Below are 17,146 nucleotides of genomic sequence, written 5' to 3'. Positions count from 1 at the left end.
TCTCTTATTTCCTGTTTGGTCCTTCTCTGAGTGCTACAAACCAGTTCCCTTTCCTCTATCGGGTGGTCCCCAATGAAGAGAATCAGTACTTGGGAATTGTCAAACTACTTCTGCATTTCCAGTGGACTTGGGTTGGAATTTTCACATCAGATGATGACAAAGGCGAAAGTTTTGTACAGCTCTTGATACCCAAACTCTCCCAGAATGGCATCTGCTTGGGTTTCACTGATAGAACACCAGCCCTGACAGACTTTTCTCAATTAATGGATAGGTACCAAGTGGAAGCGGATAGGCTTTGCCTTGTTAACGACACTAAAGTGAAAACAATTATTGTGTTTTCAGAAACTATGTCTATATTGCGTTTGATATATTTATTGTATCAAGTGGAAAGAGATAATATGGCCGAGACGTCCCTTGGCAGAGTGTGGATCATGACAGCCCAATGGGACTTTCCAGCAGTACAGTTTCACAGGAGCTGGAGTATAGATGTCTTTCAGGGAGCCTTGTCTTTTGCAGTTCACACCAATCAGATAGAGGACTTTCAAAATTTCCTTAAGACATTAAATCCTCATTCACTGAATCGAGATGGTTTTATAAAGGACTTCTGGCAGCAGGCTTTTGACTGCTTACTTTCAGATTCTCAAGTGGCTGCAGAAAGTGATGGAATTTGCACAGGGAAGGAAAAGCTAGACAGCCTTTCTGGACCATTTTTTGAAATGAGCATGACTTCTCAAAGCTATAGTATATACAATGCTGTTTATGTGATAGCCCATGCTTTACATGCTATGTACTCATTGAATCACAAGAAAAGAGGGGTGACAGCACTTCCAACCCCACAACCATGGCAGGTATTACCTCATAACCAAAACATCTCTACAATCACAAAACACCTATAAGTCCAAATATGATCTGTGATGATGAGGTACAGAAAATTGAACATTTCCAGCTCTAATCGCTCAGCTATTCTTCTTATTGGATGAAAATATATATGTAGTGCAGGAAAGCACACATTTCCTGTCACTCTGTTGGAGTAGCACATGGGCAGACATTTATTGCTTCTGGAGAATGAATGAACCCACATCTTTATTTTATTATAGTCTCCTAAAATAATGGGCTTGAAGCATGACCTATGTCAAGAAGGAGTTCTGTCTTCAGTTTTGTGGGTCCAACTTGATGGAAACCTGCTCATACAAGACGTTAGACAGGGACCATCCGCACTGATTTTAAGATGCATGATTAAAACAATTTCATTTCAGAATGCCTTTGGATTAAGAATGCTTCCCTGATATTATATATATATATAGAGAGAGAGAGAGAGAGAGAGGTAGTTCACATTTTTGAGATTTTTAATTTCTGAGGTTTTTTCATTTATTAAGTTTTATTTATGTTTTACATGTTGTATATTGCATTTTTTCCCCATTCTAAGCTGCTTTGAGACCTAGATGGTGAAAAGTGGGTTTTTTATTTTATGAAAGATAAATAAATAAATACAGGAAGCCACTACAAATTGATGGGGTTGCCTCTCTCAACAAAGGCATGATCAAGGATGATTTATTTATCATAGAATCATAGAATCATAGAATCATAGAATCATAGAGTTGGAAGAGACCACAAGGGCCATCGAGTCCAACCCCCTGCCAAGCATAAACTATTATCCTCAATAGAAAAGAACACAGATGTGTACTTATGTTTATTTGCTTACTTCTTTAGTCATATCCTGCCTTTCTTCCATCATGAAAGTCACATAAACTAAGAAAGGATTGACAAGTAGTCTCCCATCCAGGTAATGAATATATTTGTTCACCTTTAGGATGGTGGATGCATTGTCTGCTGTCAGACTATGTACTTGAGCCTAACTGGTTACCGGCCTAATTGGTAACTACAGGCATCTGTAAAACAAGAGATCTACCAAGACAGCATCAGGTATCACCATCTCTTGTCTGAACCTGCCTATCCATCCAGGTCCTTTGTGTAAGCAGTGCTGTGTGTTTTCTCATCATCTGAAATGCAGTGGGTTGATTTCCAAAGCAGTGCCTTCTTTGTGGTGATGTCTAATCTGTGGAACTTCTTCTCAAGTGAAGCCGCACATTGCCCCTTCTCTGCTTAGGTTAAGATGATAAATGAGAGTGCTTCTTCTTCATATGATATTTGAATCATATATAGTTATTTGTTACCCTTGATAGGCCTCTTCTTATAGTGCTGCTTCTGGTTTGTATTGATATATCTGCTTATGTTTTTTATAGTTTGAATATGCTCTATGTTTTTTAACATTACTGTTAGGCTAACTCTTAGAAAATGTCAGATAGCAGTATTTTACATGATAATGAACAAAGAAAATTGAGTGAAGCATGAATTATTATTATTATTCCTCTTTGATTATAGCTCCATCTCTTCTTGAGGAGAATCACTTTCAACAACAGTGCTGGGGATCAGGTTTCTCTGGATGAGCGAGGTGAATTAGAAAGCAGATTTGATATTATAAACTGGATTACTTTCCCAAATAGGTCTTTCTTGAGGGTGAAAGTAGGAAGGATTGATTCATGGGCCTTACCAGACAAAAAGATTTCTCTTCATGAGGAGATCATCACATGGCACAAGATGTTTAACCAGGTAGTGTCTGACTTTTGGTTCTTTTGGTTTTTTTGGGGGGAAAACCAAACTCATGAGTAATGACTGACCCAGGAGCAATCCTGGATTGCTCATTTATTTATCCAATGTTTAGGTCTTTAAAGCTATTTACAAACATATTTGAATAGAGCTGCTACTGCTCTTGGAAGGCACAAGCATCCATATAGTTCTTCAATGTAGAGCAAAGGAACACACTCCCTCACAGTTCCTCTGACAAATACTGGTGTGTGTGTGTGTGTGTGTGTGAGAGAGAGAGAGAGAGAGAGAGAGAGAGATTAATTGTACTGACACAATTACACATCACACATCACACCCAATTTGGACCTTAGGTTCTTTGAAGAAAAGGGAAAATCATTAATTCAAGCTATCATTGCCTTCAGAAATTATCCGATTACAACAGGAACAAAGCATTTTCAATAATATAGTTTTAGTATATATTAATAGCTCATAATGGCTTCTATGCACAGATATTGATTTCTGTGGTTCTATACATCCCAAGGATATTCAATCTAATTGTTAAAGTGATTAACAGATAGAAAGTGATTTGTAAACCTATTTTCTCTAAAAATGTACAGTTCTAAACACTGTTTTGTTTTGTTTTTGAGCTGAGAGTGCATCAAAATATTCACGGAGTGCAAAAGCTGTAGTTAAGTAAGTCCCCCTTCAAGTGCATTTGTCCATGTGCTAAGACGGAATTTCGTGCCTCCCTAGTGCCACTGGGTGTTTCATTTCCAGTGCAAATAGTGTGTTGTGACCACATAGAGAAAAAAGATGATTTTTCTCACCTCACTCAGCTCATGCTCACTTGTGCCCCCCCTTTTACATTTATTAAGATATGCACATCAATCACATTCACCCAATTAATATACTTAGCTTGAGCTGTCATAAATTGTAAGTCTTTTGCCTTTACAAGGCACCAATGGACACAGCACGAGACTAGTGGGTGTTTTCACTTTTGTGTACTTTCTGAGGCATGTATGAGAGCATGAAAATATGAAAGTGCTTTCCTGATTCCATTAGTTGTACATTAAAGCATGCTCTAAGCTTATCCTGTCTTGCATTCATGGATAGATGCCTCCCTCTTCAGTGTGTAATGACAACTGCCATCCAGGTTCTGTTAGAAAAAAGAAAGAGGGGGAGCAGTTCTGTTGCTATGATTGTGACCCATGTCCAGAAGGGAAGATTTCTAACAAAAATGGTAAGTGTCCACTATATTATCATATTAAAATGAGTGTTCTTAGACTTTCCTTACCTTCTGTAAATATTAAATTAGGTTTGTGTGCATATATTAGCAACTTTACAATATACTCAGCAATGTTAACTATTGTATTAAAGGGTGGATGTTAACAGCACACATCATAATGAACTATTTCACTAGACACTGAACAATTAATTCTTTGTGTGTGTGGGGGGGTGAGTTGAGAGTGAAGTTGCACATACTGTCCTTCCTGTGTATGAATTCAGCTTAACAAAGGCCAAAGGGAGGAGTGCTATCTAGATCTTGGGACTCTTATTAGTTTGTGCTCTCTCCCCAAGCCATATTCCTCACCCCATATAATCACTGCCATCTGCTTACCTTCATGTCCTCCATGATTGCTTTGCCTGGCTAGAATGTGTCCTTCAATTGTGAAAATGCCTCTTGCTTGTCTAGATGGAGGATGGAGATGTGTGTATGTGTAGAAACCTTTGAACTTGGCACAGCTGGAATAAATATAAATGTAAGGGTTACATCTGTTTCTCCAGCTATTCTGACCTCCTAATGCAACTAAGTTTTTCTCTAGCCTCACCTACCACTGGAATGGAGGCCAAAAAGATTACTCATGAGGGACCATGGCCCCCATACTGACAATACTGAAAATGTGTAAGAACCATTCTATAGAATTGTAAATATTGCTTTTCAAGGGTACTTCAGAGAAACCTACGTACTTGTTTCAGAGATGTATGTATCATCATCTCCACAACATAATGCATTCTATCTTTTCTAGGAATGGACAATTGTATTGAATGCCCAGAAGATCAGTATCCAAATGGAGACCAAGATGGATGTCTACCAAAGGCTTTAAATTTTTTAGCTTACAATGATGTTTTGAGCATCACTTTAGTTTTCATTGTATTTTCATTTTCTGTGATCTCAGCTTTGGTGCTAGTGATGTTCATTAAATACCACAACACTCCCATTGTCAAAGCCAACAACCGAGGGCTCAGCTACACTCTGCTTATTGCCCTCCTGCTCTGCTTCCTCTGTTCTTTCCTGTTTATTGGGAAACCTCAAACAGTAACCTGCCTCCTAAGGCAAACAGCTTTTGGCATCATTTTCACTGTGGCTGTTTCTTCAGTGCTGGCAAAAACGATTACTGTAGTTTTAGCATTCATGGCTACAAGGCCAGGATCCAGGATAAGGAACTGGGTGGGGAAAAGACTGGCAGCTTCTATTGTTTTCTCCTGTTCCTTCATTCAAGGAGCTCTTTGTACTGTGTGGCTCTGTATTGACCCCCCATTCCCAGATTTGAACATGGAATCTTTGCCTAAAGAAATTGTGGTTGAATGTAATGAAGGGTCTGCTCTTATGTTTTATTTTGTTCTTGGTTACATGGGACTTCTGGCTCTTGTTAGCTTTGTTGTGGCTTTTCTTGCTAGGGCATTGCCCAACACTTTTAATGAAGCCAAGTTCATCACTTTTAGCATGTTGGTGTTTTGCAGTGTGTGGCTCTCTTTTGTTCCTACTTATCTGAGCACAAAGGGGAAACACATGGTGGCTGTGGAGATCTTCTCCATCTTAGCTTCTAGTGCTGGATTATTAGCTTGCATCTTTTTTCCAAAATGCTATATAATTATCATGAAGCCTGAGCTGAACAACAAGGAACACTTAACAAGAAGAAGGAAGTAAAAGGAAGTAGTTTATGTCATACATTTCTTCTGAGATATTGATGAGTCCCTCATTACTGATTTTGAATTCTGAGTAGCTCAGTGACAAGAATTAACGAGCATATGGTAGATTTATAGTCCTTTTATTACAGCATTGTGTTAGAAGCACAAACAGGAACCCTCTGCACGGATATCAGTTGCCTACTCTGACTCCTCCCCACTTTCGCAGCAAGAAGTGTGCCCACGGGAAGTTCCTCCTTTGTTCTCTGACATGCTCAGATCTCTGAGTTCAGGGGGAGGGAGGGGGTTCTCCCCCACTCTCTATTGATGTATCGCCCAGCTGCTCCCTCCCTACTGGTTGCTTACCTACTGTCTTATAACTGGGTAGCTCTTCTCTCAACTGAGCAGCCTCTGTGACTGCATGTCTCTCTGCTTCTGGAAATGCTGGAAGCAGGGTGGCGGTGGCAAATATTTCCCCTCCTCTTCTGTTGGGAGCTGATCTTCCTGCGATTGCATCCCCCAATCTTTCAATTCAGATCAGCCCCTGACAGAGGATGGAGCAAGAATGGTATAAGAAATTTGGGTCATGCATTTGTGATAGATTTTTTGGTAAAGTTTTGCTTTCAGAAAATGGAACATCTGAAAAGGAATCCTGTTTCAGTTTTTTTATATGTGAGAGCCATTGCACCCACCCACCAACTGACCAAAGACCTAGTATGTAGAGGCTGTTTTTTGTTTCTGTTTCCTAAGTGTGTTCAGGATCTTAGGAAAGCTTTTAGTTATGAAAGAAAATTCAACAAAGAAATTAAAATTGAAGTACACACAAAATAATAATAATAAATATTTTTTTATTTATATCCCGCCCTCCCCAGCTGAAGCAGGGCTCAGGGCGGCTAACAACAATAAAATAATACAACATTCTAAAGTACATATCTAAATATGTACTTTACATACAAAATTCATATAATTTGAATTTAAACTTTTGTGGATACTTTCATAAAATGGAACAGGGCATACCTATGATTAAGTGCTAGCAAAACTTCAAAACCATAAACCTGAAGCTTTAAACTATGATGAGGTTTCCCACCATTACAATTTCCCTTACAGAGTCTCAACTCTGTGATAAGAAAAAAAATTGAATTAATAAGTGAGAATTACAACATTATATACAGCAAAAAGAGGAAATATCCACATACCTGGTCTGAAACAATAAACTGTTCATTAATCATTCATTAGAGCAGCTGTTCAACTTAACTTACTGCTTACTGTAGCCTATTTTATTCTCAATGTGGATCATTAAAGCTAGGGTGATCACATGGGGATTTCTCTTACATCTCTTAAGATTCAGCTGTGTGAAAACTCTGATATTTGATTTCACTGCCATGACCAAGGATAGACTTGGCTTCCCGGAGCTTCAGGGCACCAGTGTTGTCCACTCACCAGCACAGAGGCAAATGTCTAAAGAACATGTGGGCAACTCACAGCCCTGGTGGGTCTGGTGAATGTTACCCACAGCTGCTGATCTTCCTGCCTCTGCAAAATTTTGTGTTGTGATTCTGGTGGGGAGAACAGACACAGGAAGTGCCATCCCGCTCATTTATATCACACTAGCTCCAGTCTGCCCAAAAGCTGCTGGGGGGAAGTGGGAAGCATAATTTACATAAGCAGGAGGGGGTGCATGGAAGGGTCTAGTCACATGCTGCCTTGTATGTGCAAATTGCACGCTTACTAACCAGGTGTGTGTGTGTTGGAATCTAGACAATAACATGGCATATAAAAGACAAACACACAGAGGTGGGGAATGCAGGTGGATAGAAGGGATTTTCATGAACAGAAGGGATAGAAAAGATCTGCATATATGTTAAGATGATTACAACGAAACAACCTAGTGCTATACTAGAGCTTAGCACAAGAAGCCCAACTTCAACCAGGTAGAGGTTAGAGGAGGAGAGCTTCAGTAATGATGGGATTTCACAGAAGAACTGATGGACAGCATTAGAGCAGAAGGTTCTCCCAATATGTAACATGGAACATAAAAGGCAAATAATCCACACAATCACTACCATGCATATACAGGCTCCTTTGCACATAATTGACTCATATTGAAATAGGTTGCAAATAGCAACCTAGTGATCATATGCCACTAGGAGGCCAAATATGAAGTTCTAGATAACACAAAATTGAAATTGTTTCAAGTTCCATGGTGGCATTTTTTGTGTAGCTGCTTTAGGTTATGACTGGTCATGTATTCCTTGGGTCATCTGAGAGTCTTCTAACTTCACCATTGTCCATACTATCTGGGGATAATTCCACACCACATCCTAGTGCTGTACCTGACTCCATAAACAAAAATTATGAGATTACAACTAATAAATAAGTTTTCTTCAGCTGCTCTGTTCTCTATGAGCAGAATGCATTGGGGACCTAATTATGAACCCTGCAATTATCTAAAATTATCTAAAATTATGGCAATATTCTTCCTTGCCAAAGATGGTGTGTATTTTCAGTGGCCACTCTCATAAAAAGCAATCATGATGAAAACAGGTATGAAACGTGCCTTTGTTTTTCAGACTGCAGGGTGACAGACTGGACAAGCAGTGCTGCTGGGAGATTTATAGGATGCAAAGTGTCACCATTAACCAGTAGAATGTAGAGACATTGTGACTATGTGCTCTAAATAGGGGAACATTGTATACTAAAGAAGTAGGTTGGAGCAGTGGATTTTGTTACAGAAGAAAGAGATTCACACCTACAGTTGTAATGCTGATCTTGTTGGTGTGCCTATTGATCGTATGGTTGGTGTTTCTTCCCCTAACTGATTGCAAGGCACTTCCCTTTACTTGCAACATAAGAGATGCCCTCCAGATCCCACATGAGAATTATCAGCAAGGTGACCTCATCATTGGCAGTATATTTTCACAATTTTTCTCCTTTTTTGACACTATATCCTTCGAGCAACACCCAAATTTAAAGTTTATTGAAGATGTCCTGTAAGAAAATTATCATTTTACTCCCAAAAATGTTCATGGTCACACTCTAACAATCACAGGTAGATAAGAGAAAGACAGTGTTATATCTAGGTTTGGTCATACTCAGATAAGAATCACTGGAATCAATGCATTTGAGAAACTTTAGTACATTAATTCCAGTGGGTCTACTGTGAATTTAGGTAGTTGTTTAGGAGTCTGCCATTTCTCTATAGATTTCTAAATATCCACCTGACCTCCTTATCAGCAATACTCTGTTATATATCATATACTCTTCTCCTTTTTGTTTTTGCTTCCAGGGATATTTCAAGAATATATGAAATGGTACAAAATTATTATTAGTTCTTTCCATTTCTGGATTTCCCACAACTCTTTATTTCAGGATTTATTTCATTGCCTTCTCTACAATCTGATTTTAAAATATGAACATGGAGGCAGAACTGATTGAAGGATGCTTTGACACAATTCCACCTTCACAAAACGTTGACAAGCTCTGTCATGCAGGGCATTGAACTACATAACCCTCTGAGTCCCTTCAGTCTCTACAATTCTATGAGTCTAACTATGCTCCGTTTATCAGCCAAACAAAGCATCTTGCAATACTAAAAAATAATTTAAAACAATTAACTCACCACAATATTTTTGCTTACATTTTTCATGTTTTTGAAGCTGTGTGTGTAGATTGATTCTAAAGCTTTATACTCTACTGATGTGCATGCCAGAAAGCAGATGCCTGCGGAAGAACAATGTGAACATGGCAAGCAGTTCATGATATCTGGAATATTATTGTGATGCGCTGTGGCCTATGCTTTCTTTACAGTGTAGTGACAAAATATTACCAGCATGTCCTAGCCCTCGTGTTTGCAGTGAAGGAGATTAATGAGGATCCCAAGATCTTACCAAATGTTACATTAGGATTACACGTCTATGACAGCTACTTCAATGAAAAGATGACCTACCAGACTACACTGAACCTTCTTTTCAAATTGAAAGAAATGGTACCCAACTACAAGTGTGATACAAAGAAGAATATAATAGCTGTCATTGGGGGACTTGACTCTGAAACCTCCCTTTGCATGGCTACCATCTTAAGTCCCTATAAGATTCCTCAGGTATGTATGTGAGGCATGGAGAAGCTTGTAAAGGAGCACTGAGTGTGTGTGTGGGGGGGGGAATGTATTTATTGTTGTATATCTTGCCTGATGAGACGGTTCTTTGAATTTAAGGCCATTAAACTTGTTCCAGTGCTCTTTTTGTGGTAAACTGTAAGAGAAAGGGGCAGACACAAAGTAGGCTATATTAGAAATTTCTATCTCACCGACAGAGTCTCTCCTGAGTCACTATTTAGAACTTAGAAGTTAACCATCAGCATGATTTTCTCACTAAGTAAGCTGCAGGAAAAATGCCGAAAGCACAGGTGCCTCTTTTACATCACCTTCATAAACCTAATGAAGGCCTTTGGCCTTGGCAGCCAAAAGGGACCCTGCACACTGCTCAACAAGATAGGGTTCCCATCTAAGCTTCACAAGAAGATTGTATCCTTCCATCACCAGCAATTTCTTAATCGATTCTGAACTGAACAAGCATCGTGGCAAGTCAGCTACGACTCACCTCCCCAAAAGCGTATGGGAGAATGTGATTCTAACTACCAATATCAAGATGAAGGTCTACCAGGATTGTGTGTTGCTTTATAGAAGTGAGTTGTGGGCAATTTACAACCACCAGGAGCAATGCTTCAATGCCTTCTACATGTGCTGCATCAGGGACACTTTGGGCATCACATGGCAGGACAGAGTCTCAAACAAACAAACAAACAAATGAAAACAGCTCTCCCAAGCCTTGCAGAATGAGTTGTTGTAGAGGTTTGACATGTTCTCAAGCCCTATCTGAGTAGGAACAGGCTTACTGTTGTAACTGATTTTAATACTGCATTTTCACAATGTTGTAATTTACGCAGGACCTTACAGTGACGAGCGGGTAAGAATACCAATTAGTAAATGATTGTCCTTTGTCCTACCCACAAGGAGTCAGAAATCCTATATGTTTTTCACAGTGGTGTATTGACTTAGCTCAAGAAAGGCCTTCTCAGAATTTCTGCTTTCACATCCTAGAATTTGGACAGAGACATTTCTACCTTTACAAAATACTTTGGGGACTGCTTGAAGGATGAGTTAGAGTGTCATGTCCAATGTTTGCCCTAGAACTATGGAATGGAATGGAACCGATCATTTTCAGGATCCTCAGCATTGCAAGATGCAGAGTCTGCTATTAACAGTCATAATACCGTATTTTAGAATACCATGAAGCAATGTAGACAAATCAGCTTCAAAACTCTTAAAAAATGAGAGAAATTGATGTGGGAGAGAAAAATAATATTTCTCCAGATAGCACTCTCTCAGAAAGCACACTACACTTCCGATCTGCTTTCAGCAATATGTCTTTATTTTATTTTCTTGTAGGTCTCTTATTTCTTATTTGGTCCTTCTCAGAGTATGAAAACCCAGTTCCCTTTCATCTACCGTGTGGTTCCCAATGAAGAGTATCAGTACCATTTGATTATCCAATTACTTCTGCATTTCCAGTGGACATGGGTTGGGATAGTTACATCAGGCAATGATAAAGGAGAGAATTTTGTGCAGACCTTGGTTCCAAAGCTTTCCCAGAATGGCCTTTGTTTGGCTTTCACTGACATAATGCCATCTCCGACAGACTTTTCCAACTTGCTTAATGAGTACCATACATCAGGGGATATAGCCGGCTTTGTTAAAGATCACAAAGCAAAAGCAGTTATTGTATTTGCAGAAACTGCAGCTATATTTCGTTTTATATTCTTGCTGTATCAAATACAAACAGTAAATATGGTAGAGACATCTCTAGGAAGAGTATGGATCTTGACAGCTGAGTGGGACTTCCCAGCACTACAGTTTCACAGGGGCTGGAGTATAGAAGTCTTTCAAGGAGCCTTGTCTTTTGCTGTTCACACCAATCAGATAGAGAAATTTCAACATTTCCTTCAGCCTTTAAATCCTTACTCACTCAGTGGAGACAGTTTTATCAAGGACTTTTGGCAGCAGGCTTTTGACTGCTTACTTCCAGATTCCCAGGAGTCTGAAGAGAGCTATGGAACTTGCACCGGTCAGGAAAAGCTGGAGAGCCTTCCAGGACCATTTTTTCAAATGAGCATGACTCCCCAAAGCTACAGTATATACAACGCTGCCTACGTGTTAGCCCATGCTTTACATGCAATGTATGTATTAAATCTCAAGCACAAAGCAGTGGCAGCACTTCCAAACTCACAACCATGGCAGGTAATTTTTAATTAAGCAAAGCATTTTGACAATCATGAGAAAATGTGTAATACATGGCTGGCCTGAGGCAGACAACTCCGGTGGTTGAATCCTATGGGGCCGCAGCTCTGCAAGCTCCACACCCACTTTTACCACTGCTGCAAGACCCCAGTAAGTGAGGCTTTGTTGGGCAATGGGGTTGGGTGCCACATGGGGAAGAAAGAGCAGATGGCAGAGTGGGGTTTCTCACTGGCAGGTCAATCTTATAGTTAGACAGAACAATCTTACCCAGGAAAGTATGTCCCCTTTCTGTTCTTTCCACCCCAAAATCAATGTAAGAGGTGCCTAGCACAAAGGCTGTGGATAAATTTATGTGCTGTTCAAATTACATCTATTTTTGTTAAAAGGAAAATAAATTGTATGTAGTTTTTTTTTATTTCCAAGTAGTGAATGGAGGACAGAAAAATGAGGCAGATGCCCCCATTTCCTGAGTCAATGGAGAAGCCTCCAAATCAGTTCAGACTGAATCAAACTACATTGCAAAGCACTGATTCACATCTCAACTGAATCTTCTCATTGGCACATACTTTTGATTGTAACTATTGTTTTTATATTGTTGTTAAATTATCTTGTATAGCCTGCTGGTTAGAAAAGTGGACTATAGGTATGACCAAAATAAGCAAAACAAATTGAAGGATGTTGTAAAAATATTTTTATGGTTGTCTCTTATCTATTTTTAAAAAAACTGATTTTACATCTTCAAATTTAGCTTCATCATTTCTTGAGGAGCACCTCTTTTAATAACAGCATTGGTGACCAAGTGTCTCTGAATGAAAAAGGTGAATTAGAAAGTGGATTTGATATTATAAACTGGATTACTTTCCCAAATAGATCTTTCATGAAGGTGAAAGTAGGGAGGATGGATCCATGGGGAGGCAGACAGTTCACCATTAACGAGGAGATCATCACATGGCACAAAGTGTTTAACCAGGTATGGTCTGACCTTTGGTTTCAGGTACAAAATATCAGTGGATATTCTAGTACGAATCCTCAATGTATTTATTTATTTGCCAGATTTATATCCAATCATCTAGGTCTTTAAGGTGGTTTACAAATATATTTGAAAATACTAACTTATGGGAAATTTTCACTTTAAAACATATGGAAACACTCATTCACAGTTCTTTCACCTGAGAGATTTCCAAATAAGTAACTTTAACAATTTAAGGTAGATCTCTGTGGAGAGTACAGAGCACCTGTTGTCAACTCAGCATAGGAAATGTTGTGAACTATTGGTATGTAATAAAGTAATATTTTGCTAACTGTTATGTCCTTTATTCAAACACTGTGTTGAAGCCTAGTGGAGTTATGTAGGACATGGAATCAATGAAGTTTTGGCTTGTTCCTCTTAGAGAACATGCTTGCCATATGAGGTTATTGGCCAAACTGAGTATGATGTTAATGGTTAGAATGCAATTAATGCAAATATTCTTAAAAATGTAAATAGAGAACATTCATGTCCTGAAGAGCAATGGGGCAGGAGGTTCAGCACAGAGTGAGGGTCATTATCAGTCCAGAGCACCACTCCTAGTTTGTTCTGGCTGTTTTTGATTAATTTGCAATGTTTAAAAGCCCAAGGAACACATTTAAATGCATTTTCTCTTAGAATGGGGGAAAAAATGAAAATGTATTTCTTTAAGCTATTCATTTATAACACATATTTTAGTCTTTAGGGTTTTTTAAAGATGTGAACTGCATTGAAATATTTATTAAGCTAGAAATAACTAGAAGGGGAATATGTAGAATAGTTCGTGTTTCATTTGTCCCTTGTCATATAAGTCACTAGCCTTCTATAAGGCCTCAATGGATCAAGCCTTAGGACAGTGAAACTTTGTGTAATGTGCATTGTAGGAGAGCACATCTCTTGACCCAGAAATGATGAACTTATTTTGCATCGAACCTGTGTCCTCTCTTATGCCATTACTTTCAATGTGATTGATCCATGGAGATAAGAATATACAACAGGTGTGCACCAGTCACAAGATTCATCTAGTATCTGTATTTTGCAGATACAGCCTCTTCACCATGGAAAAAAGTAATTGCTTCACTGAATCCCATAGGGGAAGGGGTGGTGGTCAAAAGAGGTCATTGATCCTCAAGAAAGAGTTGGGTAGGGAAAATGTCATGGCTCAGTAAAAACCCTGATATTCCAAGAATCATTGATGTGGGTGGGCTTCTTCCTACCCCATGGAGTTTTGGGAATACAGCTACTTTTTGCTGGGATAGATCTCTCCATGAGGAAGAGCCATAGCTTATCAGTAGAACATCTGTTTTGTATGCAGGCAGAAGACAAGACTGAGCTAGATGGATCAATTTATCTATCAGTAAATGGCAGATTCCTATGATTCTTTCCTATGTTCCCCCTGCAAAGAGATAATGATGGTGGTGAAAACAAATGCAAAATACAGTATATCCATGTGAAAAACAATGCAGCCCTTGCTTTAGAAATGTGGCAATTTTTATGCAACCTAGTACCAGAGTGACTCAGACCATTAGAGCGTTCATGATCCAGCTCAATACACCCTCAATTTGGGCATGAGAAAAACTCAGATCACTTCTATTTGCCTTGTAATCTAGGTAGCACACAACCAATTGATGCACACCCTCAGTATACTAGCCCTTTCCTTCATTGCATTTCTGAATAGACACCACCTTCTTCTGTGTGTAATAACGTGTGTCATCCAGGGTTTGTGAGAAAAAAGAAGGAGGGGGAGCCATTCTGTTGCTACGATTGTGACCCATGTGCAGAAGGGAAGATTTCTAATCCAAAAGGCAAGTGTCAACCATGTTATCACATGAACATGATTCCCCCCTCACCACCACTGGCTTAGTTAAGTTTGTGTGGATTTATTTTATTTTTAAATCATTTTTATTGAGGTTTTTTTCTCTTACAACAATATCTGCAATCATTACATTACATGCAAGTTTCACTTTCCCCTTTCCCCTACTGACATCCCTCAACTTCCGCCCCTGGTTTATTACCTCTCATATTACAATCTGTTGTTTGTGTGGATTTAGATGATAAAGCTTGCAGTGTTAAATCTTATATTTAGATATGGGAATTTTGTAGGCATATGTACATGTAGAAGTCTCCAGTATTCTGTATGGTTCAGACATCTACCCATGTGCTAGTTTCATTGACTGAGTTGTGATCATGCCTTTTCCTCTACATATATGGGCAATTGTGCTGGTTTCATTGAATTGATTTGTGATTGTATGTTTTGTCCCCAGAGATGGACAAATGTATAAAATGCCCAGAAGATCAATATCCAAATGAAGAGCAAGATGGATGTCTCCCCAAGATGTCACACTTTCTGTCCTATGATGAAAATTTGAGCATCACTTTAGCTTTCATGGCATTTTCATTTTCTGTGATCACTGCTTTGGTGCTTAAAATATTCATTAAATACAAGGAAACTCCCCTTGTTAAAGCCAACAATCGTGGTCTCACGTACACTCTGCTCATCGCCCTTTTGCTTTGCTTCCTCTGCTCCATGCTGTTCTTTGGAAGGCCACAGAAAGTAACCTGCCTCCTTAGGCAAACAGCTTTTGGCATCATCTTCACTGTGGCTGTTTCTTCTGTGCTGGCAAAAACCATCACAGTGGTTTTAGCATTCATCGCCACAAAACCAGGATCCAGGATAAGGAACTGGGTGGGGAAAAGACTGGCAGCTTCTATTGTTTTCTCCTGTTCCCTCATTCAAGGAGCTCTTTGTACTGTGTGGCTCTGTACTGCTCCCCCATTCCCACATTTGGACATGGACTCTTTGGCTAAAGAAATTGTGGTTGAATGTAATGAAGGGTCTGTCCCTATGTTTTATTCTGTTCTTGGGTACCTGGGGTTTCTGGCTCTTGTCAGCTTTGTTGTGGCTTTTCTTGCTAGGGAATTGCCTAGCACTTTTAATGAAGCCAAGTTCATCACTTTCAGCATGTTGGTGTTTTGCAGTGTGTGGGTCTCTTTTGTGCCAACTTACCTGAGCACAAAGGGAAAATGCATGGTGGCTGTGGAGATCTTCTCCATTTTAGCCTCTAGTGCTGGATTATTGGGCTGTATCTTTTTTCCTAAATGTTATATAATTGTCATGAAGCCTGAACTGAACAGAAAGAAGTACTTAGGAAGGAGAATGAAGTAGATGTTAGTAGCTTGGGTTATACATTTCTTCTGAGATCCTCACGTGAGTTCTTTACTGGTTTGGAATTCTAAGCTGAAATCTTTCCTTCATTGAGGTTTAAAAACAGATAATCAGTGCTCAAGGATTTAGGAACTCATTTGCAGATTTTGTTTGGTCTCCATTTTTGGAGTGTAGAAATAAATAGAAGCTATCAGAGGTACAGCTATCTTACATCAACCCATAGTACACCACAACTTTCTTTCTCTTTTGGAATTGATTTTGGTTTGTTTTCCCCCCAACTAGACAAAGGTAATGGCCAGTTCAATAATCCAATTTCTGTTTCCAAAATGCAAAATGCAAATTCCAAAAATTCCTACAGGTAATTGGTTATTCATTCTGTTAGCCACATATGAGAGACTACTTGGGCCAACCTGGATCTGACATTAAATAATATGAATATGAAATATCAATATTTATATGTTTAAATTAGGGTTGGTGGAATATTCTTATTGTTAATATCAGCTGAATTGGTTTTGTTCATTTTCTATTGATGATCATCAGGTTTCAAAATAACCTTTTTTTGTTAGGAGAGTTATGGAGGATCTTAGTACAACACATTTTAATGAACTAACTGTCCTTATAGAATAGTAATGAAGTTGGGGTATATTAATTAATCCCACAGGGACTAAAACAAATAATTCAGTGCTTTGAATGACTGCAGAACATATTTGAGGTTGTAGAAAATAATGTTGGAGCCTTACCACTCTCAAGGGAGCTAGGAGACCAAATACAGTGGTACCTCGGATTAAGAACTTCATTCGTTCTGGAGGTCTGTTCTTAACCTGAAACTGTTCTTAACCTGAGGTACCACTTTAGCTAATGGGGCCTCCCACTGCCGCCACACCGTCGCACAATTTCTGTTCTCATCCTGAAGCAAAGTTCTTAATCTGAGGTACTTTTTATGGGTTTGTGGCATCTGTAACCTGAAGCGTCTGTAACCCGAGATACCACTGTATCATCAAAATGAACTAAAATAGCCTAATAATACATTAATGTTTGACTCTATTAAGGAAATCTGAAGTGGGCCATGTGTGTTTGTCCTCATTCTTCCTTCATGCATATAAAGGTGACATGGAATGGATTTAGAAATATTTTAAAAAGTTATTGATTTGAAATAGGTTTCCATTTTTCTTCCCCTATGTTTGCA

At 39.0% G+C, this 17,146-nt stretch overlaps 1 protein-coding gene across 1 annotated transcript; it reads left to right on the top strand.

Moving 5' to 3' along the window:
- Positions 1-7,359: 7,359 nt before the first annotated feature.
- Positions 7,360-15,960, top strand: LOC308461854 (vomeronasal type-2 receptor 26-like; the record flags this gene model as incomplete). Its single annotated transcript, XM_080979019.1, has 6 exons — positions 7,360-7,424; positions 9,301-9,592; positions 10,940-11,788; positions 12,537-12,758; positions 14,473-14,599; positions 15,059-15,960. The coding sequence occupies 6 exons, from the start codon at positions 7,360-7,362 to the stop codon at positions 15,958-15,960; spliced, it is 2,457 nt and encodes an 818-aa protein (XP_080835145.1).
- Positions 15,961-17,146: the final 1,186 nt, after the last annotated feature.

This window comes from Podarcis pityusensis (genome assembly GCF_964106645.2).
Source record: "Podarcis pityusensis genome assembly, chromosome: 13".
In the NCBI taxonomy this organism is placed as follows: Eukaryota; Metazoa; Chordata; class Lepidosauria; order Squamata; family Lacertidae; genus Podarcis; species Podarcis pityusensis.
The sequence above is the reverse complement of the archived record's forward strand: the minus strand, read 5'-3'. Positions and strand labels throughout refer to the sequence as shown.